We start from the raw sequence: 25777 nt of genomic DNA, 5'->3' as shown, positions 1-25777 counted from the left end.
ATAACTTGATCGGATCGGTGATTGATCGGTATCGGGTGATCAAACTTTTGTGATCGGTGCTCGGTGATCGGTTCCAAAAAACCTGATCGGACCATCCCTAAAGGATCCTTGGCTAATGAGCTACATATGTGTTAATGCATTATAATTACAGTCTATAACTAAAATGTAAAATATTGCTTTGATGAAACCTAAATATCTGTCTAGATGAAGTATATATCAGACATTAATCATCCGTTCAACCCTTCAGGATATGACTAGGCGTTTTTAACCTGTGGCGGCGATGTTGCAACTTCTTATTCTGTGTTCCGTGTTGCTTCTCAGGCGGGGCGTATTACTTGATATCACGAAGTTTGGGCCCCGAGTTTGGCGGCTCCATCGGCCTGATCTTCGCCTTCGCCAACGCAGTGGCCGTGGCCATGTACGTGGTGGGCTTCGCCGAGACCGTGCAGGAACTCCTGGCGGTAAGTTCACCATTTCACTACGGGCAGGGGTCATTAATTAAGTAAATAGTACAAGTCTGTGGCAAAGACTTGGTCTTGTCTGGGGCAAATTTGATATATTCTTTTTTACACACTTTTTTTTTTCTTATTTTTTTTACTTAAAGGACGACTTTGCCACTTTTCAACCTATCTTCATATAATAGGTCCTCATTAATGTTCATAATAAAATAGCAAAAAGAAATTCTACTCGGTCCAAGTCTCGGAAGTTCAGAAACCCATCATCTTCTGACATCATCGTTTGACAGATTTATTTTTTTAAATGATCACGAGAACAATGGCTTCTACTTTAACTTTGCAACTTTTCAGGAGTAGAAAGCCTGCATTTTCTATTAGCTTGGATGTCACAAGATGATGGGTTTCTGACCTGCCCACAGCCCTCCTCTGAGACACAGACCAAGTAGAAAAAGAATATGCTATTTTATCATGAACATTAGTGAGGATCAATTATATGAAGATAGGTTGAAAAGTGGTGAAATCGTCCTTACGTAAAAGACCCAATTACTGTCAAGCCTCCAGGTTTTCTTCAGAATATGCATGACACTTATTTAATACGACCCAACTAGATACATTTTGTGTATCATTATTTTATGCTTTAACTATTGAAAAATAGCAGATATACAAGCTCACAGCGCGGCACCGAGTGCCGCGCTGCGAGCTTGTAGATCTGCTATTTTTGAAAAATCGTGAAAATTTGAATTTTGACCCGATTCTATAAGTGTGGTTCTCAGATGTTTTATTTGCAAGGACCCCCACAACTCACTGTGTACAAATGGAACCAAACGTCTGGTTCCATTTGAACACTCCAGCCCTTTATTATGGTGATTCAGTTCTCCTGTGTTGGAGCGCTTTCAAGCCCCTCTTGTTCCCTCCCTCTGGCAGGGCGTGGACGCCGTCATGATGGACACCACCAACGACATCCGAATCATCGGCACCATCACAGTCATCCTGCTCCTCGGCATCTCGGTGGCCGGGATGGAATGGGAGGCCAAGGTACCCAGCAACCAGGCCTAGAACTGTCAACGTTTTAGGGGCAAGGCCACTTGGCCTTATTGGTGGTTTCAGTTTTAGGGCACAAATGCCAAATGCTATCCACAAGTTTCCAACATCCCATCGTGCATTGCGCATTAGTTGGACGGAGCTTCCGGTGCCGCAGCGGAGTGTGATCTACAAGCTCACAACGCTTGCATCTGCGACGCGACGTGAGCTTGTATGTCTGCTGTTAAACCGGAAGTGTGGTCCAAATAATCTCCAGTAAACTCCTGCGGAAAGAGGTGGATAGGACAACAAATAAAACAAGGTTTTAGTTAATTGAAATGATTTATTGAAGGGCTAATGCCATTAATTTGTTTCCATAAATCTTGTCTGTATCCACCTTTTAATAATTGGTTGCTGTTTACTAGAAACACATTTCAACTTTTTACTATATTCTTTTTGTAAATGAATGCCCTACTTGTTCATACAAGACTCTCGCACAAAGGTAGTGAAAATAGCAGATCTACAGGCTCACAACTTGTGAGGTTGTAAATCTGCTATTTTCAGTTATTAAATGGTATTATTCTTTTCATTATAATAAAAAAAGGGGAATGGTTTTGGACGTAACAAGGTTTCCACCCAACAACGACGACTCTTATGCTTATACAATGTGGTGGTTTCTGCAGGCCCAGATCTTCCTGCTGTTTGTCCTCTGCACCGCCATCGTCAACTACTTCATCGGGTCCTTCATCCCGGTCAAGGCAAAGGAATCCCAGGGCTTCTTTGGCTACGACGGTACTTCCACCTTTTATCTCAACTTGATCAACACTTACCTCCTTCTTACAATAAATGCAGGGAATCTCTGTATGTATGTATGTATGTATGTATGTACGTACGTACGTCTGTAATCCACGTATCTCGAGAACCGTTCGACGAACTTCAAATTGGCCACGCGCGTCGCAGACGAGACAACCCGAGGGAGTGCAGTGCCCGGCGTTGAGTCGTGGGATAGACATTTGCCTCAGGCCAACCTTGATTTGGCGAATTCCCCACACCATTTGCCATTTGATTAGTTGGTTTAAAAAAAGGGTCCTTGCTGCAAGACTTCAGTCTCAGACTTCGGTGCATGATGGACGAAGCAGGGGCTTTCCAAAGAAACAATGTCAGTTCGAGACCCAAAAGATAAATATGGTGTCTTCCCGACGCCAAAAAAAAAGAAAAAAAAAAAAAAAGAAAAAACTACATTACAAATTAGCCTCAAAATAGCGTTGTGAGCTGTGTTTTTGTTTCCAATGATCATCACACACTTTTGTTTGCTTTTTTCTCAGGTTCGATCATGATGGAGAACATGGGTCCGGATTTCCGAGACTCGGAGACTTTCTTCTCCGTGTTCGCCATCTTCTTCCCCGCTGCCACTGGCATCCTGGCCGGTGCCAACATCTCCGGAGACCTGGCTGTAAGTAGAACGTCAAACACGGCACAGGCACACCAGTCCTTATGAGATGCCAGCCAATAGATTAACACTTTCCATGCCAGGGCCAAAATGGCCCACGGTCCCTGTGCCAGGATTTTGTATGTTTTTCTTTACTATGCAATGAAAAAGAAAAATATTTTTTTTTAGATTTTTTTCCCCACAGAAACAGACACATTTGTTGTGATAATCAGACAAATGGTTCCAGAGATAGAGCTGAATGAATACAAAAAAGTGTCCATCCACTAGAATGGACACACATTTTCTCAATCAGCTAAACGAGGGAGCCAACACACAAACAGAGAAAAGCATCTCTCTGATCTCAGGTCATTTTGACATATTTAAAAAATAATAATAATAATAATAATAAAAATTATCCATTTTTGTTATTCTCGTCAAAAGCCGTCATTGGCACTGACGGGTTTTGCGATGATTCTCGTCAATTCTCGTCTGTGGCATTTGTATTAAATAATAATACAAATAATAGACACAGACACATAGCTGCCATTGCTAGTTTTACTGTAGACAGACAGAAACATACCAACGTTTCGGACAGATTAAGCTGCTTTCTTAATAATGGCTCATAATGATCTGGGGGATGTCTTTGATTTGCACTTGCAGGATCCACAGCTGGCGATCCCCAGAGGAACACTCCTGGCCATCTTGATCACTGGGATCGTGTACTTGGGAGTGGCCTTCTCTACAGGTAACACTGTCGCACTCAATTAGCAGGGGGTCGGGGATCCCTAGGGGGTCCTCAGAGTTACTACAGTGGGGGCCACCAAATCTTTGTGTGATCGCGATTGGATACTTTGTTTTTACATGAACCACTTGAACCCGAGCAGCATCCCTATTCTGAAGAGAACTTTAGCTAAACATAGCAGATCTACAAGCCTGTAGAACGGCTATTTTCGGCAAAGAGTTTTGGTGTACAGGGGGGGGAAAAAGCAGACCAAGTACAGGGTGAAAGGTCAAGTTTACTAAGTATTGACGGTTCACGTGATTAAATGTCTGAAAATCCACATGAATACAACACATGCTTATGGTGGTGATGTCAAACAAGTCTATGAAGCTATATAAATCTATGACATCTGTGAAAAAGTTTAATGTGCAACACAGTTCTATACACTAATTTGTAGTGGGAGTCGCTAGGCCTGCCCCGGCTGAGGCATTTAGCAGATGCTCTTATCCGGAGCGACTAGTAACTAAACTTTTCAAGTGGAGTAAAAGTACAATATTTGCCTCTGAGATGTAGTGGAGTAGTAAAAGTATTGGAAATACTAAAATACAAATAAATCAACATTATAATTATTATAATGGTGGGTAAAGAAACTAGGATGCCATGTAAACGATGACCCTACCATCTAAAAAAAATAGCCTAACATTTTCTCCCAGCAGCATCTACAACTAATACAGGATTACATTTTGTTTTAATTTGACAATAAAATAAAAATCCCATTTCTTTTTCTCCTTGGTTGACTCAGGCTCGTGTATTGTGAGAGACGCCACGGGCGTGGCGCTGAACGAGACGCTCAGCGTTTCTGAGCTCCTGAGCAACTGCACCGAGGCCGCCTGCAAGTTCGGCTACGACTTCTCCTCCTGCGCGTCCAAAGCGGGCGAGGCTTCGGCCTGCAAGTACGGACTCCAGAACGACTTCCAGGTATGGGATGGTGACACAGGCCAGAAGGATGTAAAAATCGAACAATCCGGTTGTGTTATGAAGCATTAGATAGAAATAATGTGTTTATTCCATTGGCTCCCACTCTTTGTTTGTGGTCCAAATAATCAAAACAAAAAATCACACCTGTGATTAAGTGAGTGGTGCTGTTAATGAGTTAATTTCATGCCAGTGTGACCCTGGGCCTACAGCAAACTTTGAGCGCTTTGTGCCAAGACGTAGGCCAGATGTAGGCCAGACTTCAGAGCTTTGGACAAAGGCAGATGTTGGAGCCTAGCTCCTTCCAGAAGCACTGGAAGGTGGAGGGGGGGGGACACATAAATCCCATTTAAATACATGCATACAGTGCAGACAAAGTCAATTAAAATACATCTCTAAACTTTTAATGATTTGTTTGTTTGAGGATGTCTTATTGTGATGTTACCTTTCTGTACCTACTGTACTTCTTTTTTTTTTTTAAGATTTGTTTTGGGGCTTTTATGCCTTTATTGATAGGACAGTAGACTGACGGGTCATCCGGATCGGGAATCGAACTGGCGACGCCGCCAGGCCGCCAGGCATGCCTATGTGGCAATGCCTAACGGCCGGACTACACCAAAAATGCGCGCATACGCGCGTACTGTCCGTGAAGACGCTTGCGTATGCGTAAACGCTCCAGGCTACACCAAGGAGGGAGTATACGTGAGGAAGACCAGATAGTCTGTGTACAAAACGCATACGCGTGCTTAAAAAATAGAACCGATCCTATTTTTAGGGAATGCGTATCCGTGGTTCGTGCTATCAGTACGCCTGGTGTAGCCGGCTGAATTGATATACATTGGATCTATCCAAAACGCGCATACGCGCGCACGACCCGCATACGCACGCATACGCACTGATGCGCGCAAAACGGCTTGGTGTAGCCCGGCCGTAATGTGGTATGCGCCTGGACCAGTAGGCCAGCGGATGCCCCACCTACTGTACTTCTATGCCCTGTAACTTTCACTGCTGTGCTCTCTCTGGCATCATGAATTTTGCCTCGCCACAGGATCAATATAACTATCTCTCATCTATCTGCAGGTGATGAGCCTGGTGTCTGGGTTCGGCCCCATCATCACGGCAGGAATCTTCTCCGCCACGCTGTCCTCTGCGTTGGCCTCGCTGGTCAGCGCTCCCAAGGTGTTCCAGGTACGTTTGTTCCTATTGTGTTACACGCTGTTCATTGCCTCTGCTAAAACTATTGAACAAAATAAAATCACACCCGTGTGAAGTGGAGGGGTGTGTGTGTGTGTGTGTGTGTGTGTGTGTGTGTGTGTGTGTGTGTGTGTGTGTGTGTGTGTGTGTGTGTGTGTGTGTGTGTGTGTGTGTGTGTGTGTGTGTGTGTGTGTGTGTGTGTGTGTGTGTGTGTGTGTGTGTGTGTGTGTGTGTGTGTGTGTGTAGATCATGTGTACCGATTTTTGTGACATTTGAAGAAAATATGTAGGAAAAGGAGCAAAAAGTGTGTTTTGGAGAAAATTCAAGATGGCGGAAAATCTATCCTGGCGCAAATGGGCGTGGCCTATATGGGGAGATGCGTCTTGACCCAAGGAATCCAGGGAAAAAAGAATTTTAATTTTCCGATCTACGGTTCAAGAGTTACGGGGCAAAACGTAAAGTGGGCCGTTATAGCGCCACCATGAGGCCGAGTGATGTAATTATTTTTCGATTCATTCTTAAAATCATTATGAATCTCCTCTCCGAGGTTTGAAACTGTAGCTCCTATGGTTTACGAGAGAAAAATACTTGAAAGTGATTTCTTGCATTGTCCCATTATAAGTCAATGGGGACAATTAAGCGTCGTTTTTTGCCGATTACGTCGGCATGGTAAGGCGGATCGGAACGAAAGGTAATAGAACACCATTCCCGGCCGAGCCGCACATTTTGAGGTATATATTGCGCGAGTGGCGTAAATGGTGCGGCACTAGTTACGCGCCGAAGTCAGGCTACATACACACAGACACACACACAGACAGACAGACAGACAGACACACACACACACAGACCCACACAGCCATGTATAGGGAGCTGCACACAGCTCCAAAAACTAGGCTACGATGACTAAATATATTGAGAATTTCAGTAGAACCAGTTGAACTTAAAGACAAGTCATTTTATGTTTGGTTGTGCTCTGAAAATGGCATGTGATTGGCTATTTTCAACATGCAACAGAGTGTAAAATCAGCCGTTACAACGCCATCAAGGCCTGCCGAAAAAAATTAAAAAGAATTACTACAAAATCATTTGTACATTTAGTCGACCAAAATCCAAAACTAAAACATTTTGGATGACTAAAAATGTATGTTACAACGGTATGATTTGAACTGTTGTTTTTTTATTTATTTTTTCACCATTTTCCATAGGCTCTGTGTAAAGACAACATCTACCCAGGTCTGGGCATGTTCGCCAAAGGCTACGGCAAGAACAACGAGCCTCTCCGAGGATACATCCTGACCTTCTGCATCGCCCTGGCCTTCATCCTCATCGGTACGTGACCAGCTGCACCACCGCTAGGGATGGGACCATATGAAAAGTTCATATCACGATTATTGTGACAAAAGAAATCGCGATTTACGATATTATGGCAATGATCAAAATCCATTATCCTGGGGCGAAACATTTGCCAAAAAATACAAGCGTCGCGTTGTGAGCTTGTAGATCGGCTATTTTTTTGGCAAAGACATTTGATAGAGTGAAAAAAAGACTATCAAGTATGTATATTATGAATGCCTTTTAGCGACATATACAGTATTTAGAATATAAACAATCCTTTGTTTCATTTCAATTGTTTTGTTAATATTTAATATTACTGATCTAAGCCGATCTACAAGCTCTGAACTCTGTTGTGAGCTTGTAGGTTTACTGAAACTAATACATATTTGCCATGTAAAAGGACTGTGAAGTGTGGAAGCCTAACCATTATCATGTTTTCTTTTTTCTTCTTTCAGCTGAGTTGAATGTAATCGCTCCCATCATTTCCAACTTCTTCCTGGCATCCTATGCTTTGATCAACTTCTCTGTGTTCCACGCCTCTCTGGCCAACTCACCAGGTAAAAGACAAACAAACTCTTATCTTGTGAAAGCTCCGTACATTAAAGTACTCCTTTTATCTCGAGACATTGTTTGTATTCACGTAAAGACAAATACAAAAGAATGGCTGACGGAGAAAAAAAAGCTGTTGGATTTTAAACGTTGTCATGCGAACGCTGTCACGTGCGAAAAACAGCCTATCTACAAGCTCACAATACGTCCATCAGCGTTGTGAGCTTGTAGATCTGCTATTTCGCCGATGGGAGGTGATGGGGCCTGAAAGGACGTTAGACCTATAAGATAACAATGTTATTTCTTTCCCCTCATCTTTCAACTTTGGCAACTTCTAGAACAGCAAAACAATATGTAAATGTCAGCCATAATAAGTAGGCATACACAGTAGTTGCATGTTCTGTGAGATGCTGTGGTACAGTATATTGGCATGCACCACGGCCATAATTCATAGTATAATATGAAGTGTCACAGCAGCGATTAGCAGGCAGATTCATCCCCCAGTTTGAACCAAAAATGTATGTTGCTTACAAAACCCCTAGTGTAGCAGTGTGTTAACCTTATGGTACAACAGAGAACTTGTTGAATGAAAGTAAAAGCGCTTCTAGCTTGCGGATCTGCCACTTGTGATGCTTTTGTGTGATGCTGAAGCTGTAACATGCATGATCAAGTAGAGCGTTACTTTAAAAAAAAAAAAGTTAAATCATGGAGATTTTAGGTTTCTGCCCAACCGCAACAATACTGTACAATTATGTTCCTGACTTCCTGTCCACCACTGCGGCCTCCAGTTGCTGGAATCCTCCCATCCATCTAGGCTTGGCCGGGCTTTCCAACCAACACAATTGGAAGGGAAGGGCGTGGAGGGCGATATCTATTAATACGTTCTTTCCAACCCTCCTTTTGCAGTCCTGTCTGTCAGTCAGGAATCTGACAAATAGCAACTATGGTTTGAACAGCCGCCATGTGTAGAACTGTTATCAAATGATTTAAAGAGGTGTTTTATTGTGTTTGTGTGTTTCTCCCTTTACACCAAAGCTCTTGAAGAACACCAGGTACAAAACAAATCCTCCATGCTGATTCTGCTTTTTCCTCCAGGCAGTTCAATGTAAAAACATGGACATAAATGGTACGCCTCTTGGTAAAATGATTGATTAGCCCGTCATGATTGGATCTTCAAGCTCACAATAATATTATGTCACAGTGCGGTATGGTGTTGTCTGACTGTAGATCGGCTATTTTCCTGTGCACTACGACATGGGATGGGGTGTGACATGAATCATAGTATAAATGTAGCACATGCCTTTGATAAGGATGTACCATTTGTGTCTGTGGCTTTGTTCTAGAGCGTCTCATTGTATAACAGTCAAACTTGTTCATCATGTACTAAAACTCCCACTAGTTTAGTTCCTGTGGTTCCACTAGATAACCAGACGTCTCTTAACTGGTTAACTTTTTAATCTATGGCCATATCCATGCTCCTTTTAATATGCAGCATTATGTTAATATGCTAAAATATTCAGTAACATCACTTACAACTGTTTATTTATTATTATTGGAAATGTATTTTTGCTTCTGAAGAGTTTTCAGCATTTGAGATCCCAGGCACCGACTGAATGTAGTTTGTATACAGTTTGGTTTGAAGGGTTAGGGCTTGTTGAAGTGTTGGTTTCAGATCTACATAAGGTAGCCAGCTGTTCCCAGTGATGTTTTAGTGGATCAAGTATATTCTACAACAACCCATTTTACAAATGCCTTCTAAATCATTAGAAGCCATTTGTAGAATCGTTGCGCAAGTGCCAAGGACCCCCAAATGTGTGTCGGGGATCCCCAGAAGAGAATATTTGTGTTGTAAACACCTTAAAGCTTTAAAATCTAAAATTACATGGATGCTTTCCCGGTTTTAATCAGTAACATCACTTAAAATATATATTTATTTGTTATTGGGCTTTTATTGAATTATTTCCTTGTGTTTGGGATACCCAGGCAAAGACTGCATTTTAGTTTATCATTACTTTAAGAAAAGGATGAGGCACACCTCAAAGGCTAGTTGCCAGGTGCGTAGGACAAAAATGCATATATCTAAAAGGGATCTCTGATAATGAAATCAAAGAAGGGGACCTGCACACTGTAGAGAACTTGCAAAAAAGAAAAGTAGCTTTATTCTACATTTCTGTAATTTCGACCTTCATCAGGACAGACAATGTTCATCATTTTATCATTACTGAATTTGGTCTTCTGTTTGAAGGGTTAGGGCAGTTGTATGTTGTAGGTTTTGTCGTCTTCTCCTGAGCACAGGAAAAACGCTATGCTGGAAAGAAGCGCCAACGAGGAGCTGCAAGTCTCTTCCGTGCTGAACGTTGGCAAAAATTGTCAACTTTTGTGGCGTTTGAGCGTTTCTAGATGAGAGCCTTCCATTTTCAGAAGGGATCAAAGGGATTTGAAAAATTAATGATGTTATTGGCATTGACGCGGCAGACGCGACATGGCGTGATGTTTGTTAACCTCTCCGTGGCGGTAACCCTACGCAGGATGGCGCCCCAGCTTCAAGTGGTACAACATGTGGGTGTCTCTGGCGGGGGCCGTGCTGTGCTGCGTGGTCATGTTCGTCATCAACTGGTGGGCGGCGCTGCTCACCAACGGCATCGTGCTGGGCCTCTACATCTACGTCAGCTACAAGAAGCCAGGTGAGGAAGTCCATGTCAAATTATTGCAGAAATACCACGATATATATATCGCAAAATGTGTAAAACGCTATGAATAATCTACACTAGGGATGGGATGATTGTGACAAAGGAAATCGTGATTTATGATATTATCGTGATAATCAAAATCCATTATCTTGGGGTGGAACATTTGCCAAAAAATAGCAGATCTACAAGCTCACAACGTGTCGCGTTGCGACGCGTTGTGAGCTTGTAGAACGGCTATTTTTTGGCAACGACATTGCGAAAAAAATACTGTATCAAGTATGTATATAAGTACTTTTTATCAATTATAAAAAGTGGTATGGCATATGCAGCTCGGCAAATAAAAGGTGAATTGATCCCAGTGCATGACGGAGGACGATATCACAATAAATTCAATCTCCACGATTCGATTATCGTGAGGTTTTTTTTTTATTATCACAAACGTATAATGATATCGGGTATTGTCCCATCCCTAATCTACACCAGGTGTTTTCAAAGTGGGTGACGGGGCACCCTGGGGTGCCGTGACGGCAGTCCAGGGGTGCCGCGAGATAATTTGATAATATTTTACATTTATTTGGACACTTAAAAACACATGTTGGATCATTTTAAACTTCAAAGTTATATTCAGTCAAATTCTAACCAAAATGGCTATTATCTCAATGTTTTCCTCACAACATAATCGCTAAAATATGCTATAAATATAAGGTGCTGGGAGTGTAAATTATGAATATAATGTAGGGGTGCCCCGGATGAAGAAATTATTTATAGGGGTGCCCTGAGCCAAAAAGGTTTGGGGACCCCTGATCTACACACACAGCACACCCATAAAAGTGCGTCGCGACGATGAGGATTCCTTTCATATCTGACAAAATGGAAAATTGAAAAGAAGGTTGTTTCACAACCCTGAAACAGTGGTAAATCCGCCAACAACCCACTCCCTCTCATGGTAAATGGCTTACTTCCACATTGAAATGAGCATGTTGTTCATTCATGTCCTCCGGTCGCAGACAGCAAGCCAGCTTGACCTTTTCGACCCCCACCGCGACAAACGTGCTGGCATCTGAGCGGCGCGCGGCGCCCGCGGCTGCCTGGCCACCCACACGCTCGCACGCTCACGTGCACTCTGACCCTGAAGGAGACTAGAAAAACACAGAGGGGAAGAAAACATGGCTTTTCAGACGTGCTCAGTTTGACATGCAGCTACGCACACATGACACACGTCGCAGCTGACCCAACACTCTGCACGGTGACTCACACTCTCTCTTTCTTTCCCTCCTACCCTCTCTCTCCCCTTCTCCCCTTCTTTCTTTCTTTCTTTCTTTCTTTCTTTCTTTCTTTCTTTCTTTCTTTTCTTTCCCTCCCTATCTCTCTCTTCCCTCACTCTCTCCTCCTGTCTTCCCTCTCTCTCTCTGACTCACTCCCTCTCTGTCTCTCCCATCCTCTCTTCCTCGCTTTGTCCCCCGTCCGTCTCTCCTCTCTCTGCCTCTTTTCTCGCTTTCTCACTCTTTCTTTCTCTATCTCTCCCCCTCGCTCTCTCTGAATCTTTCTCCCTCACTCATTCTCTCTCAATGGCCCCTCACTCTCTCTCCCTCCCTCTCTGCCTCTGTCTCTATCTCTGAATCTTTCTTCCCCTGTCTCTCCCTCCCTGACTCCCCCCCCCCTCTCTCTCTCCAGATGTGAACTGGGGCTCGTCCACCCAGGCTCTGACCTACCACCAGGCTCTGACCCACACGCTGCACCTCAGTGGCGTGGAGGATCACATCAAGAACTTCAGGTGACCGCCGCCATCATGCACGCTTTTTTTTTTCTCTTCTCCTTCTCTCTGGGCTCCGTAACACATTAAGAGCTGTAGGCTGATTCTACAAATGTCTTCTAAATAAGTGGTTCTCAACCTTTTCAGGCCGCGACCTCCAAAATAATCATATTCTATCTGGGGACCCCCCCCATCCTACGAGCACCAAGAGTTGAGGCATTACATTTTGTACAACACGGTTCTTTTGTATAAATGGCAGATCTACATGCTCACAACGCCTCGCAACGCGAGGCGTTGTGAGCATGTAGATCGGCTATTTTCACAATTTCTGTCTCTAATATTTGACAATTTGGCCAATGTTTAACTTGTCATTTTAGAGGTATTCAAAAGTCCTTAAATTGTCACGTTAGAAAAGTGCATATACCCTCTATACAATTAAACTTTATGTTGATTTGTTTACTGTTGTGTGAAAAAACAATGTTTCACGTTAAATTAATAATCTGGGGACCCCCCAAAATAATTTGGGGACCCCCCTGGGGGTCCCGACCCACAGGTTGAGAACCACTACAATAGAATACCGAAGTACCTGACTCGCTCATCACCTGGTGTCGCGGAAGTATTTTCTCTATGGAGAATAACACTTGTTTACAAGTTCTGTTACACATTAAGAGCTGTAGGCCGACTCTACAAATGCCTTCAAAAATAGCAGATATACAAGCTCGCAGCATGGCACGAAGTGCCCCCTCCCCCCCTCTTTTATTCCCTCCCTTTCTTTCCCAGAAAGCAGTAAGTCTGTAATAGAAATCCAGCTCTGCGATTACTAAATAAAGCAGTGCCGTGGGTACAACAGCTTTCAGATCGGAAACCCATTATTAGGCTTAGCATTGTGGAAGTCGGTAGTTGGCTGCGAAATCTGTCAAAGACATAAGCTGTGCCAGTTGTTAACCATTATTAAAACTGTGAAAGCGTTTGTGACGCTTTAGATTTTTGCGGCACGCTGCGAGCTTTTACATCTGCTATTTTTGAACGTTTTTGGAAAGGTTTTTGATTTGATTCCAGGCCTGAAATGTTGTCATTTAGGAGCAAGGCCACTTGACATTTACAATTTTACAATTTTACACCTTTGGTGTTGTCCATTTTTTAGGACACAAAGGCCAAATGCCAGGGCAGGAAGGCCATTAAATGAAACAAGACCATTGAAAGAATTTGTAGAATTTAAGGGTTAGGGTCTAATTTGCAGTGAAATAGATACATTATGGTATTTACAATCTGATCCATGCTCAGCCCTGCATGTAAGTGGTGGCTTTAGGTCATGCCATTTTTTTTGAGGGGCACAAGGCCATGGCCTTCATGGCTTCCATGAAATTCCTGCCCTGGTCAGAACTACTGATTTTAGAAGGCACCTGTAAAATCTGCCTCGGATATGAAGATATGAAGGACCCTCCTGCCCTAAGTATTAGTTCATAATTCATATATTTTCCATGTTCCTCTCCTGTACTGTATATAACCAGCCTGTCATGCCTCTAGTTCTCGGTACATCACTTTAGTTACAGGATAGATAGTCTAGACAGTGAGATCTCTGTGAAATGGAACGTTCTATTTCAACATGTGTATCATCTTGTTGCTAAGGCATAGTGTGCCAGATGTTTGCTAAGGTTTGTATGTATATACTTAATATGAGAGCGAGAGAAAGAGAGAAGTTAATGACAGTTTTTACAGTGCCTGTGTCAACTAACAAACCACAGCTCCAGTCCTGTTTGCAAACAGGAGCACATGGATTAAAGTTGTAACAATGGAACACATGCTCTCATGCTTAAAGCAATCCTGTGCATTAGAAAAGAGGACTGTGGTGAGTGAAGTCTCTCACAGAACTCTATATCCCAGCATGCATCTGCTGCCCCCACCCCCTCCACCCCTCCGGGATCAGAGCAGTGTAATTGTTGTCTTCCAGAGGGTTACCATGGCAGGGTTAAAAGGCTAGAGCACCCGTTGCAAAAGTCTACTTGTAACATAATGAGCGTCACTGTCGGGTGGAAACCTTGTGCGTGTGTCCAGAAAAGGTTACTTTTCAGGAAATGAATGGGGGAAAAAAATAACCTGTGTTGCAACGGATCTAATGTACCGGTAGTTATTATTTAGTCACAAGATCTAGCTGATACTTTTCATTGGTTGGTTCAAAATGTATAAAAACCAACAGACTACTTTAACTGTCCCTTAAATGTTAAGCTTTTCTACAAGCTCATAACACGTCATTGCGAGCTTGTAGATCGGCTATTTTAGCAAGTTTTCCGTGGCACTAGTGTAACGGAAGTACAGTTCGTTAATTTATGGGGGTTGGGGGGGAACAACATAGGCGGTTTTTAATGCGGAGATACCAGGTTTCTGCCCGACAGTCACGACCACAGTGTTATACAACTGTAAATAATCATTTTAAAGGGCGTACAGTACGGTGAACTCGTCGTCCCTGTGTGGATGCGTTTGGGATTAAAAACCCAGCGTCTTGGGAAATAGGCTTCCCATGGCAACAGGCCAGCAAAGAGATTAGAACGCAATTTGTCGTCTTGGATATTTCCTATGTGTTTTGTGTGCGTGTGTGTGTGTGTTGGTGGGCTGGCAGGCAGGCAGGCATGGCAGGCAGGGCTGGCTTTTAAATCCTGCTCTACTTAACATAGTTGCTTTCATGTGCGCTACTCATGGTCCTGGTTGTAAGTCTGCTTTGATATCCTCTCCTCCCTGAGACGTGAGTCACAAGGAAGGATGGGAGGAAACCATAGCTGCTCATGTGAGCGCAGGAAAGAAAGGCACAAGTCCTGTTCCACTTTACTCACTTCACTTTGTTTATTTGGTAGGGACAACAATGCACCTTAATGAACACTGAAACACTTGATTTATTTATGTAATACATACACATGATCAAGCGTAAATATGCTGTGAATATGCCTATTTTCGGTTGTATTTCTTAAAGATTCAAGCATTTGACGTGGTCATAATAGCAATAGAGGGTATGCCCATGCATAAAGTGAATGGCAAGTCGAGTGGCAAAGTGAGTTTAAAGTCATTTAACGTCGTTTAATGCAATCAGATAGGACTTTTCTTTTTTTGGATGTATGGGCTGTCAAGGCCAGAAAGTAGTTTTTTGCCACTCAGTAGGCGTTCACGCTTAACTTCCGGGTATGATGATTTCTTAACTGTTGGGCAGAAAGTAGAAGCAGGAACAATATTTCTAAAACGTAATCATCATTTTACATATCTTTTGTTAATTATTTAGGAAACAGTGCTGGTGTGTGGGGTTCTTCCACAGTGTTTCTCTATTTGCATAATAGGAGAGATTTTAGATCTTATTTTTGCTTTAAACCATGAATCCTAATGTGGTGTTGTGTGTGTGTTGTGTCCGGTAGGCCTCAGTGTCTGGTGATGACCGGCTATCCCAACGCTCGTCCAGCGCTCCTCAACCTGGTCCACTCCTTCACCAAGAACGTTGGCCTGCTGATCTGTGGACACGTTCGCACTGTGAGTACCTGACCGTTTACACTCTCTTATCCAGAGCCACTAGCAGCAAGCAAAGGTAATCACACACACAGAACGCAGAGAGACCATGTAGTGCCTCAGTAAACTAGGTCCCCCCCAAAAGAATCATATTTGAACTGGGGACCCCCCCACCTTGACGAGCACAAAAATTGTAGGAGTTGGCATTACATTTAGTTTGACTCGATGTGTTCCATTGTGAAAATAGCAGATCTACATGTTCACAACGCCTCGCGAGCATGTAGATCTGCTATTTTCACGATTATTTGACAATTTGCCATTGTTTGACCAGAGGTCCTAAAAAGGTCTTAACACATTTACTGCCACGATTAAAAATCAACATACTAAGGATATGCCACCATTCTTTTGCAAAATGTAAAAAAAACGATTTTTGTGCATTGTGTACGGATCATGCACGGATCGTGCACCATATGTGTGTGCGCGCCGTTCACAGCTTTCAAACAAAAAAATCTGCTTGGAAATCTGCAGATACCCCCTATACACATATACTGTTGTATGTTGGTGTGTTTACTGTTGAGTAAGAAAACAATGTTTCACATTAAGCTATTCATCTGGGGACCCCCAAAAATAATTGGGGACCCCCGTGGGGGGACCCACAGGTTGAGAACCACTGAACTAGAATAACGGGTAAACCAAAGAAAAAAATACACCCTCTGAATAACATTCTGTACATTCAAACTATAGGACAAAAACCTAGCATGAACCTGTGGTGTCTCGTAGATTAATGTCCTACTTCATCGGAAAGTCGTGGACAAAAGCAGTGCCAACAGCCTCTTTACAAGCTCACAACGCAACACCTTGTGATTGGGTGTGAGGAGGGTAGTGGCTGCGAGCAGGATTTCTTTTAGACTCCTAGTCTTGTTGGCAATTGTTTCCGTTGAGTGATTTCTTCTCAGGCGCTTCGAAGCGAATAAATTGTACTGCCAGGAAGTTTGCTGTTGATGAGGAGGGGGGGGTGTGATGTAATCTGCTCCTCAAATGTTCACCACGTGCGGCCTCGGTCCAGCCACTGTTACTTTACTAAATTCCCAGAACGAAAGTGGGCGAAACGCACCCATTCCTCCTGTTCCGGGATTGGAAAGGGGCAGGGGAGTCAATTGGGTATGGCAGGGGTATGCAGCTGCCATACCCTAGGTCCCGGGGGGAGAATACAAGTTACTTTAAAATATAAATCCATGAATGTCTCTTTGTCTATCTGTGCTGGTTATGTTGTTAAATTACATTAAAATAACTACAAATGCAACATTTAACAAGGTTTTATAATTATATTCTCCACACTTTTATTCTCCCCATCTTGACAGAATAGTATATTCCCAGGTTCCGCAGGTCAGCTGCACAGGTGCAATTCATTATTGTTAATTGTGGCACGTTTACTATATTATGCCAAGTTTAGCCGCACTTGAACAACTGTTCCAGACTGCCATATCCAGCCCAAGAAACCATAGAAGTTTTTTGGGGAAAAAATAGAATGTACTTCTTAAAATAAATGTATCATGCCTGTTGCTAAGGTAAGGTGTCTTGCACGCACGCCTTCGCGCGCGTGCAAGACACCAGTCATGTTGCCATACCTTACCCTTTTCTGAACTGACGCCACTGGAAAGGGGGAGAGTTATTTGGAACACAACAGGCCTTCAGAGATGTAGGAGCTGGTTTGGTTGCCCTGCAGGTCGCCTGTTCCATTAGCAGCGCGGGTCTGATGCCAGTCACCAGGCCGCTGGAATAAACACGCTCTGTTAATGGAGATACATTATCCAGGCTTAGGGCAGGTTTACACCATGTGCCCTTTATGGAGGCACGGACAAGACTGCTTAATCACTTTAAACCCTGGTGTCCCTTAAAAGTGTAATTAAACTAAAAGTCCCTAAAATTGTTAACAAACCAGCGACGGCGAGTCCTGGGTTCCATTCCCGAGCCTGGTCAACCTTTGCTGCATGTCACTCACTGACTCACCTTCGTTTTACCGTCTCTCTTCACCGTGTACTATCAAAAGGCTGAAAAGGGACCCAAATATCTGTTGTTAATTGAGGAGAATGTACTGTATGACGTTTTTTGTTTAGTTTTTTCACACGAGAAGGGACTGCCTAGTAATTAATTTTTCAGTGAGAGGCAAGCTGGCAAGTTACTGTAGGGCACACTGACAAGCATGAACCTGTCAATGTTCACGCTTGAGTCACACACACTGACTCACACCTGCAGCCATGTAGTGACACATTCTGTGACACATTCATGACACACTTTGCTCTCTCTATCTCTCTCTATCTCTCTCTCGCCGTCTCACACAGGGCTCTCGGCGGCCCAACTTCAAAGAGCTGGCCTCAGACCAGTCCCGCTACCAGCGCTGGCTGCTGAAGAACGAGACCAAGGCCTTCTACACGCCCGTGTTCGCCGAAGACATGAGACAAGGCACTCAGTACCTGCTACAGGTGAGGAAACCCCACTGGTACCACTGTGGAACATGAGCAGTGGCGGACAGTAACGGACAGTAACAAAGTACATTTACTTGAGTAGCTGTGTAGTCGTGTATATGTTTATAAAGTTTTAATGTTTTATAATAAATGAATGCATTTATTAAAATAAACTAATGCTCTACTTCGTTGCAAAAGGCCGTCGCGCAAACGTTTTTGAAAGTGAATTCTGCCTGTGTGTTTTTATAAATATTGAACCAACATTATCAAGACCTTGTGACTACTGTAAATCAATTGGGCCTCTGTTCCATTCTGTTTCAAACCGAGTCAGGATGCCGGTATTGTGCCTTGTTGGCTCACTGGAAATGGGTCTCAAAGTGTGGTCCAGGGACTATCACGGTTCCTTGAGGGGGTTCCAAATGGATGTGTAACTCTTTTGAGTGTGTACAAATGGAATTTGTACACTCTCAGAGTTATGGGGGCCCTTAAAAATAAAAGGTTTGAGAACCACTGTGCCACACTAAACAGAACAGAGGTTTCTGACAGTGTGGTGTTGGTTCTGTGTTGCAGGCTGCAGGTCTGGGTCGGCTCAGACCCAACACTCTGGTGCTGGGCTTCAAGAACGACTGGAGAGACGGAGACATGATGAACGTTGAGACCTACTGCCAGCTGATCCAGTGAGTACCAACACCCTTTTAGCTTTATAAAACCATGGCTGATGAATCTGGGGGGTAGTCCCTGCTCCCCAAAACACTGGTTGGAGGTACTGTAGTGCAAACATTTGAAACATTTTGAACAAACAGGGCTTGCTTTCATTCACTGTGTATTTTATCAATGGGATGTCAGTCCAACGTGTCATACAGAAAACATTAGATTCTATTTGTTGTGGCAAAAATAGCCGATCTACAAGTTCTCGGCACAAGAAACATTTAGTCCCTTGAAGTGGTTAACATGTCTCAAGTGCACACGTGCGTTGCGTGTGTGCTTGCTTGCACATGTGTTAGGGGGTCTCAAAAAGGCCCAACCCTTTTTGAAACCCCCTAACACTTGTGCACTGCTATCGCACGCCGGACGAAAATAGCCCACCCTAAGAGCTCATAACACGTCGCGAATGCGAATTGTTTGAGCGTCTAGATCTTGATAATTCTCATCACACAACAAAGTTGAATGGGGCTTAATGAGCCTGATGTACTGGGATGCATCATTACTGACGTTGGTAAAAGCCCCGAGTGGTCATGTGAGCTTTGCTCTGGATGCTTGGAGAGTACAGTGGGATTATGGCCTTAAGCTGGAAGGTCCGCTTCTATTAAAATGATGACTAATGCTCCATGCAATGTGCTCCTTATTACTGGTAATCCAATAACTGGACTCTTAGTTAGCACACGTGTTGGATGGGCATGGATGGACTTTTTCTTTTATCTTTTTTTTTATGTATACTGTATACCTTTTTTAGTTGTCATTTGTTTCGCAGACTACAGGAGACTTGGCTCAGATCTGAACCCATTTGATTATATCAAGACATGTTTCATTTTAACAATGCACTGTGAGCCAGGAAATAGTGTCCAGTAATTATGAAGTATTGCTTGACCGTTTTAAGTAACCTGTTTTAAGTAACACTGTAAATATGTATGGCTTCTTAGATTATAATTACTGTATGTTTCATAATGCATTCTAGACACGAGTATTCATTAGAATTGTTGCAAAGATGACAAAATATGTCCCTCTTATTTGACATTAGTGGCTGTAGCCATTTCCTGAGCGGATCTCAGCTGTGTTTCTTTGCGTATTTGAGTCAGTGTAAAACGTCAGTCTTCCTGTAATCGCGCTCCAGACGTTGTTGACGTGTGTGTTTGTTGTGCTTTGCAGCGATGCGTTCGACTTCCAGTACGGGGCTGTGATTCTCCGGCTGAAGGAAGGCCTGGACGTTTCCCACATTCAGGGACAAGGTACGCTCACACGCACACGTCTTCCTAACTTGATATTGGTTACGAACCTTCATTCGATCTCTGCGACCCCAGTCTACATGAACCAATCCTAACTTTGACAGTGTACAAACCCTCACGGGTCCATTTGCTTCCATTTGTACACTGTCAGAGAACTACTGCCCTTGCTGTAATTTAATATTACAGTTTACAATTTAGGCATTTAGTAGACTTTTATCCCTAGTAGCGACTTAAATAAGCAAGGTAAGCATTCATCACATGCAGAGAGACAGTGTAGTGGCTCAGTAAACCATAGCATCACAAGTAAACCAAGAACCATAGCATCAGTCTAAAAAAATATGCTATCAAAATCTGTTAACACTTATGTTGCAATGATCAAGTGTGTAAAAAGTGCACGCCCATGCCTAGATGATGCACCACGTGTGTAGATGCTGTTCACAGCTTTCAAACAAAAAAATCCGCTTGGAAATCCGTTCAGGCATTCATGATTTATCAGCCATTATGTTTTCTTCAGAAGTAAACAAACATGGCTGCCATGTTTGAAAGAATGGGTTGGTATGGGGGTTAAACATGCAATTTCGCGATCGCGATCATGCCTAATACATTTCTGGAGGTCCAAAAAAAATTTTTGAAATTTTTTTTTTTTTTTTTTTTTTTTTTCAAAAACGGCCCAAACTCGGGAAACTCGGGGTTGGCACAGCACTAGTACCAATACAAACTCGGGAAACTCGGGGTTGGCACCATATGTGTTAAGTTGGAACTATACAAGTTGGATCTATACAATACCAGGTAAACAACGAACCTAGCACCTGTCTAAACTAGTAAGACGCCTCAGGGCGACAAGCGAGGTCGCACCATGTCTTTGCCATCTGGCCAGTGATGTGTATATAGAGTGGTTCCTCTGATATCACAGTGATGTCAGAGCAACAAACCCATATGACCGTAAAAAAGTGTACACGTCCAGACAGACGGAGTCAGCATGTGCAGTTTCACATACTAAACAATAACTTGCCATCTCAATTTTAACATTGGTGGTGTATGAAAAAACTTGCCTAAGTAACAAAAACATGAGAACCAAATGACTGCGGGAAGTCTGCATGGTAGTCCTAACTAGGTCAAGTGCTACAGGCTAAGGTAGAGTCTGAAGAGGTGGGTTTTCAGATTACTGCAGGAAATTGGGGGTGAGTCTGCAGTTCTGACTGCAATGGGGAGTTCCTTCCATAGTTTGGGAGACAGAAGGGGGAAGAGTTTGGGAGGTGTGGAGCGTTGTCCCGGGTGTTTTTAAGGAAGGTTTGTGCACTACTTCACGACCCCTCAATCGATAACATTTTCTGTCTCTTGGAACCCAATCTATACTATAAAATCCTAATTCTGGGGTCCGTTTGGTTCCATTTGTACACTCCGGATATTCTGATATGTTTAAAGACAGCCCTACAATGTCAATTTAAACATCAAGAGAACACAACAAAGGCTATAATTTCACATCGCGGAGAATCCATGATAATAAAAGACTGAAATAGTCGCCATGATGGCCTATTGAAGGGGAAATAATCTATTATTAGTGCCAACGGCAGCCCACTGCGGCCTCGTCAGTGGATGCTCATCATTGCAGAGTGTATAAATACTGAGCACCAGGTTCTTACAGTGTTAGCTATTTATTTTCACAATGTTTGCATCTTCTAAAGGTCGTATCTTTAGAACCCTGTATACACTTATACTGTATGCTTGTCGTGGTAAAAACGACAAGCTTGTGAAGTTGTGACAGGCCATCTATACACACCCGACGAAATATTATTTGGTTCACATTTAATATATAGGAGTCTCCTTGGTTTGCCCTCCCCTATTTGTGTCAACTCCTGCACATCTCATCTGCAGCCGTTCTGCTCGTTTGATTCTGCTGCAAGGTCCCTGAACACGACTCTGCCCTCGGCTTTGTCGTCTTTTCAATCTGCTGCAGCCAGAAACTGGAATGATGTACTGTACACAAACTGGACTCTTTCCTCCCCACGTCATCATCTTTTAAAACACTATTATGAACATTCATAAAGACAAATGCCGCTTCGCTCTATCTCTCTTCTCTCCCCCTATAGATTTCATAATAACCAGACATATGACGTGCTCTATCTCTCCGCCTATAGAGAATAACCAGACATATGATGTGCTCTATCTCTCCGCCTATAGAGAATAACCAGACATATGATGTGCTCTATCTAGGGATGGGACGATAAGCGATATTATTGTTTCTCGTGAAAAAAAAAAACACTCAAGATAAGCGTATCGTGGAGATTTTAATTCATCGTGATCTCGTCCTCCGTCATGCACTGGGATCAATTCACCTTTTATTTGCAGAGCTGCATATCCGGTACCACTTAAACCCTCTATAATTGGTAAAAGGTACTTCTAATATACAGTACGTCTTTTTTCACTCTGTCTTTGCCAAAACATAGCCAATCTACAAGCTCACTGTGATCTGCCATTTTTTGGCAAATGTTTCGGCCCAGGATAATGGATTTTGATTATCGCGATAACAAATCGCGATTTCTTTTGCCACAATAATCGTGATATGAAATGTTCATATCGTCCCCTCCCTATAGCTCTATCTCTCCCCCTATAGATGTCATAATAGCCAGACACATGACGTCCTCTATCTCTCCCCCTATAGACGAGCTGCTGTCGTCTCAGGAGAAGCAGTCGGGCATGAAGGACGTGGTGGTCTCCATAGACATGAGCAAGGACTCTGACGCAGACTCGTCCAAGCCCTCCTCCAAGACCACCAGTGTGCAGAACAGCCCTGCCACCCAGAAAGGTCAGTGTCGGCACCGTCTCTACATGATGTACTGTATCGTCACTGTCGGGTTGAGAAAGTAGGGCGTTAATCTTTTTGTACATTAACACCCTACATTCTCATACTACTGCAGTGGTTCTCCACCCGTGTTCTGGGGACCACCAGTGGTCCTTTAGGGGGTTCCAGGTGGTCCCCAGCTAAAATGATGGAGTTGGTAACCATATGGACCCGTAGAGATATTTAACTCTTGAGAGCGTAAAATGTGTGTTTATGTGTTTAATTGTCACACCCCAAGCAATCACCGTTGCATCGGTATGATTTGTTAACGGCTATTTTGGTTTTTTATTTACCGACACAAAATGAAGTTTGTAGTCATGCAACAACAAGCAACCTATTTTTATGTTTGGGTTGTAATGTTATTAAGCACTGATCCAGGTACGGAAAGCAGTTTAGACCTTTCAGGAACAATGGCTTCCCTTATTCCTCTCACGCGCACGCACACACAAACACGCATGCACGCACACACGAGCTGCCCAGAAAGGAAGTCGCCTCTTGTCACCCGTGACCCAAATAGTCCCACTGGGATCTGTGTTTGTGACATTGCAGATGTGTGTTTAGAGTGTGTGTGTGCAGTGGCGTCAGTTCAGAAAAAGCTAAGGTATGGCAACATGACTGGTGTCTTGCACGCGCGCAAGACACCAGTCATGTTGCCATACCTTAGCAACAGGCATGATACATTTATTTTAAGAAGTACATTTTATTTTTTCCCCCCGTTTCTATGGTTTCTTGGGCTGGATATGGCCGCCTGGAACGGTTGTTCAAGTGCATTGCACCTGTGCAGCTGACCTGCGGAACCTGGGAATATACCATTTTGGGGAGAATAAAAGTGTGGAGAATGTTATTATAATAGCTACCTTGTTAAAGTGACCATTTTGTAACATTTTGCATTTGTAGTTTACTGTAATTTAACAACATAATAACCAACACAGATAGACAAAGAGACATTCATGGATTTATAGTTAAAAGTAACTTTTATTTCCCCCCCTGGACCCAGGGTATGGCAGCTGCATACCCCTGCCTTACCCAATTGACGCCCCTGTGTGTGTGTGTGTGTGTGTGTGTGTGTGTGTGTCCTCCTCACAAGAGCACAGTAGAAAACAACAAGCAGTAATGTATGTACGCACTAACCACGCGAAAACAGCGAACAAATAAACAGGGGGGTCAGTTTCCCAGACTGTCAGCTGCGTGGGGACCGTGCGTGTCACCACAGTTTCCGCTCTTGTCGGGGTAGAAACCTTGCATCTGTCCATACTTTTCCAACATTTATGTTTTTTGTGTAAACTAATGCTCTACTTCACCAGACAAGAGCATCAACCAAGAGTAGCGATGGTAGCAGATACACAAGATCGATTGGATATCATTCGATCAATGGTATAGTTCAGTGATTCTCAAACTTTGAGATTTCAAGGTCTCCCTTTAACTCTGACAGTGTACAAATGGAACCAAATGAACCCGTCCAGGTTCATTTGGTTCCATTTGTATGGGTCAATTTAGACCCTCCTAAAGGAACCCACAGAGTCCCTGGAATCCACTTTGAGAACCACTGTGGTATAGTAGATGTACAAGCACACTGCGTGTCACTTGGTGCTGCGCTGCAAGCGTGTGCATGTGCCGTTTTGGAACATTTTGGAAATGTTTTGAAAGTGTTTGGACATGTTTTCATTTAGAATTCTTTAACGTCTCTTCTGGGGGGGGGATACATATCATTTTGGGGGTCCTTGGCAGGAAATAGTTTGAGTACTACTGATTTGGAAAGCATTTGCAGAATCGGCTTTCGGTCCTTAACTCATACCTCGCGATCCCCGTAGAGCCCGTAGATTTCCCGCTGTACCGCGCTGCCATGCCCGTAGAGCCCGCATAGTTTAATTAGCTTTAATCATTATGAAAGGATTAAAAGTATTAGCGCAGATTTTCGCTGATTCTGGCTCTTTAGGCCCGCCCCCCTAACTGTATCCGGTCATTTCCGGTCTGGACCGGATCCAGCTTTCCGTATCCAGTCTGAGCCTGGGCCATAGTCCCGCCTCCATTGGTTTACTGTGTAACAGAAGTGGAAGCTACTGGGCGATGGAACGCTCGTTTTTCAATCTGATTTTTGCGTTTGGAAACTTTGATCCAGTCTCTACACGCCTGGATTATGATCCCCGCACATATCGTGCGTTTTGTGCGCGAACGTGTCCACGTGTTACCATAGCGCACAGTTGGCTTTTTTCAATGCTTTTTCATGTAAACACTGGCTGATAAGCAGAGATACAGCGTGGCAACGGATATGTCTTTTTCAATGGGGTTTTTTGTATTCGAAAGCTTGTCACCGAGTCTACACGTCTACTAGATGAGTCGCGCACAGATTGTGCACGATGCGTGCGCGTGCCCACGTTAAAAGGTAAGGACAATTTGGCAGCTGCTTACTACAGCTATGTTTAAAATGGCAGAGAAAAAGTTAATGGGTAATTAAGACCCGACATACCCGACATAAAGGACATACCAGGTTTCCGTCCGACAGCTACCATATGTTGACGCACACATCTCACATCTCACCTCCTAAACTAGGGCAGTAGTTCCACCGGATTCGTTGGCCTCGGGGGGGAAATAATAATCCATAGATTACGTGGTGGGGGGGGAAAGAGACTAACATTGTAATTTCCACACACACTGCGGTGACAACTCTTGTGTAACACGGTTTTAACTAGTTGCCCCTCCCCGTTCTGGGGGCGAGCATTTGGATGAAATGGCTCAGAATAATGCGTCGCTTTTGTGAGCTTGATTTGGTGTGTGTGTGTGTGGGGTGGGGTGGGGTGGGGGAGGAGGCTTAGTGCAGTCCCCTGTGGGACTCCGGTCAACAAAGTATAATAGTGTTTAAAAATAAATCACACCCGGTATGAAGTGAGCGGTGCCTTTTTATGAGTTGATTTCATTAAGC

The 25777-nt window shown here is 43.5% G+C and overlaps 1 protein-coding gene across 1 annotated transcript in view; it reads left to right on the top strand.

Moving 5' to 3' along the window:
- Window positions 1–25777, top strand: part of slc12a2 (solute carrier family 12 member 2) — a gene marked incomplete at both ends in the record, with an annotated part of 72040 nt that overhangs the window by 35270 nt on the left and 10993 nt on the right. The window contains 16 exons of the mRNA XM_080742879.1: window positions 322–461; window positions 1380–1490; window positions 2159–2267; window positions 2801–2928; window positions 3565–3649; window positions 4428–4603; window positions 5681–5788; window positions 7000–7123; window positions 7585–7686; window positions 10207–10362; window positions 12043–12142; window positions 15520–15631; window positions 17950–18090; window positions 18643–18749; window positions 19939–20018; window positions 22678–22821. Coding sequence (XP_080599005.1) covers window positions 322–461; window positions 1380–1490; window positions 2159–2267; window positions 2801–2928; window positions 3565–3649; window positions 4428–4603; window positions 5681–5788; window positions 7000–7123; window positions 7585–7686; window positions 10207–10362; window positions 12043–12142; window positions 15520–15631; window positions 17950–18090; window positions 18643–18749; window positions 19939–20018; window positions 22678–22821 — 1923 coding nt within the window. The remainder of the gene's footprint in view (window positions 1–321; window positions 462–1379; window positions 1491–2158; window positions 2268–2800; window positions 2929–3564; window positions 3650–4427; window positions 4604–5680; window positions 5789–6999; window positions 7124–7584; window positions 7687–10206; window positions 10363–12042; window positions 12143–15519; window positions 15632–17949; window positions 18091–18642; window positions 18750–19938; window positions 20019–22677; window positions 22822–25777) is intronic.

This window comes from Nannobrachium achirus (assembly GCF_963921795.1).
Source record: "Nannobrachium achirus genome assembly, chromosome: 15".
NCBI lineage: Eukaryota > Metazoa > Chordata > Actinopteri > Myctophiformes > Myctophidae > Nannobrachium > Nannobrachium achirus.
The sequence above is the reverse complement of the archived record's forward strand: the minus strand, read 5'-3'. Positions and strand labels throughout refer to the sequence as shown.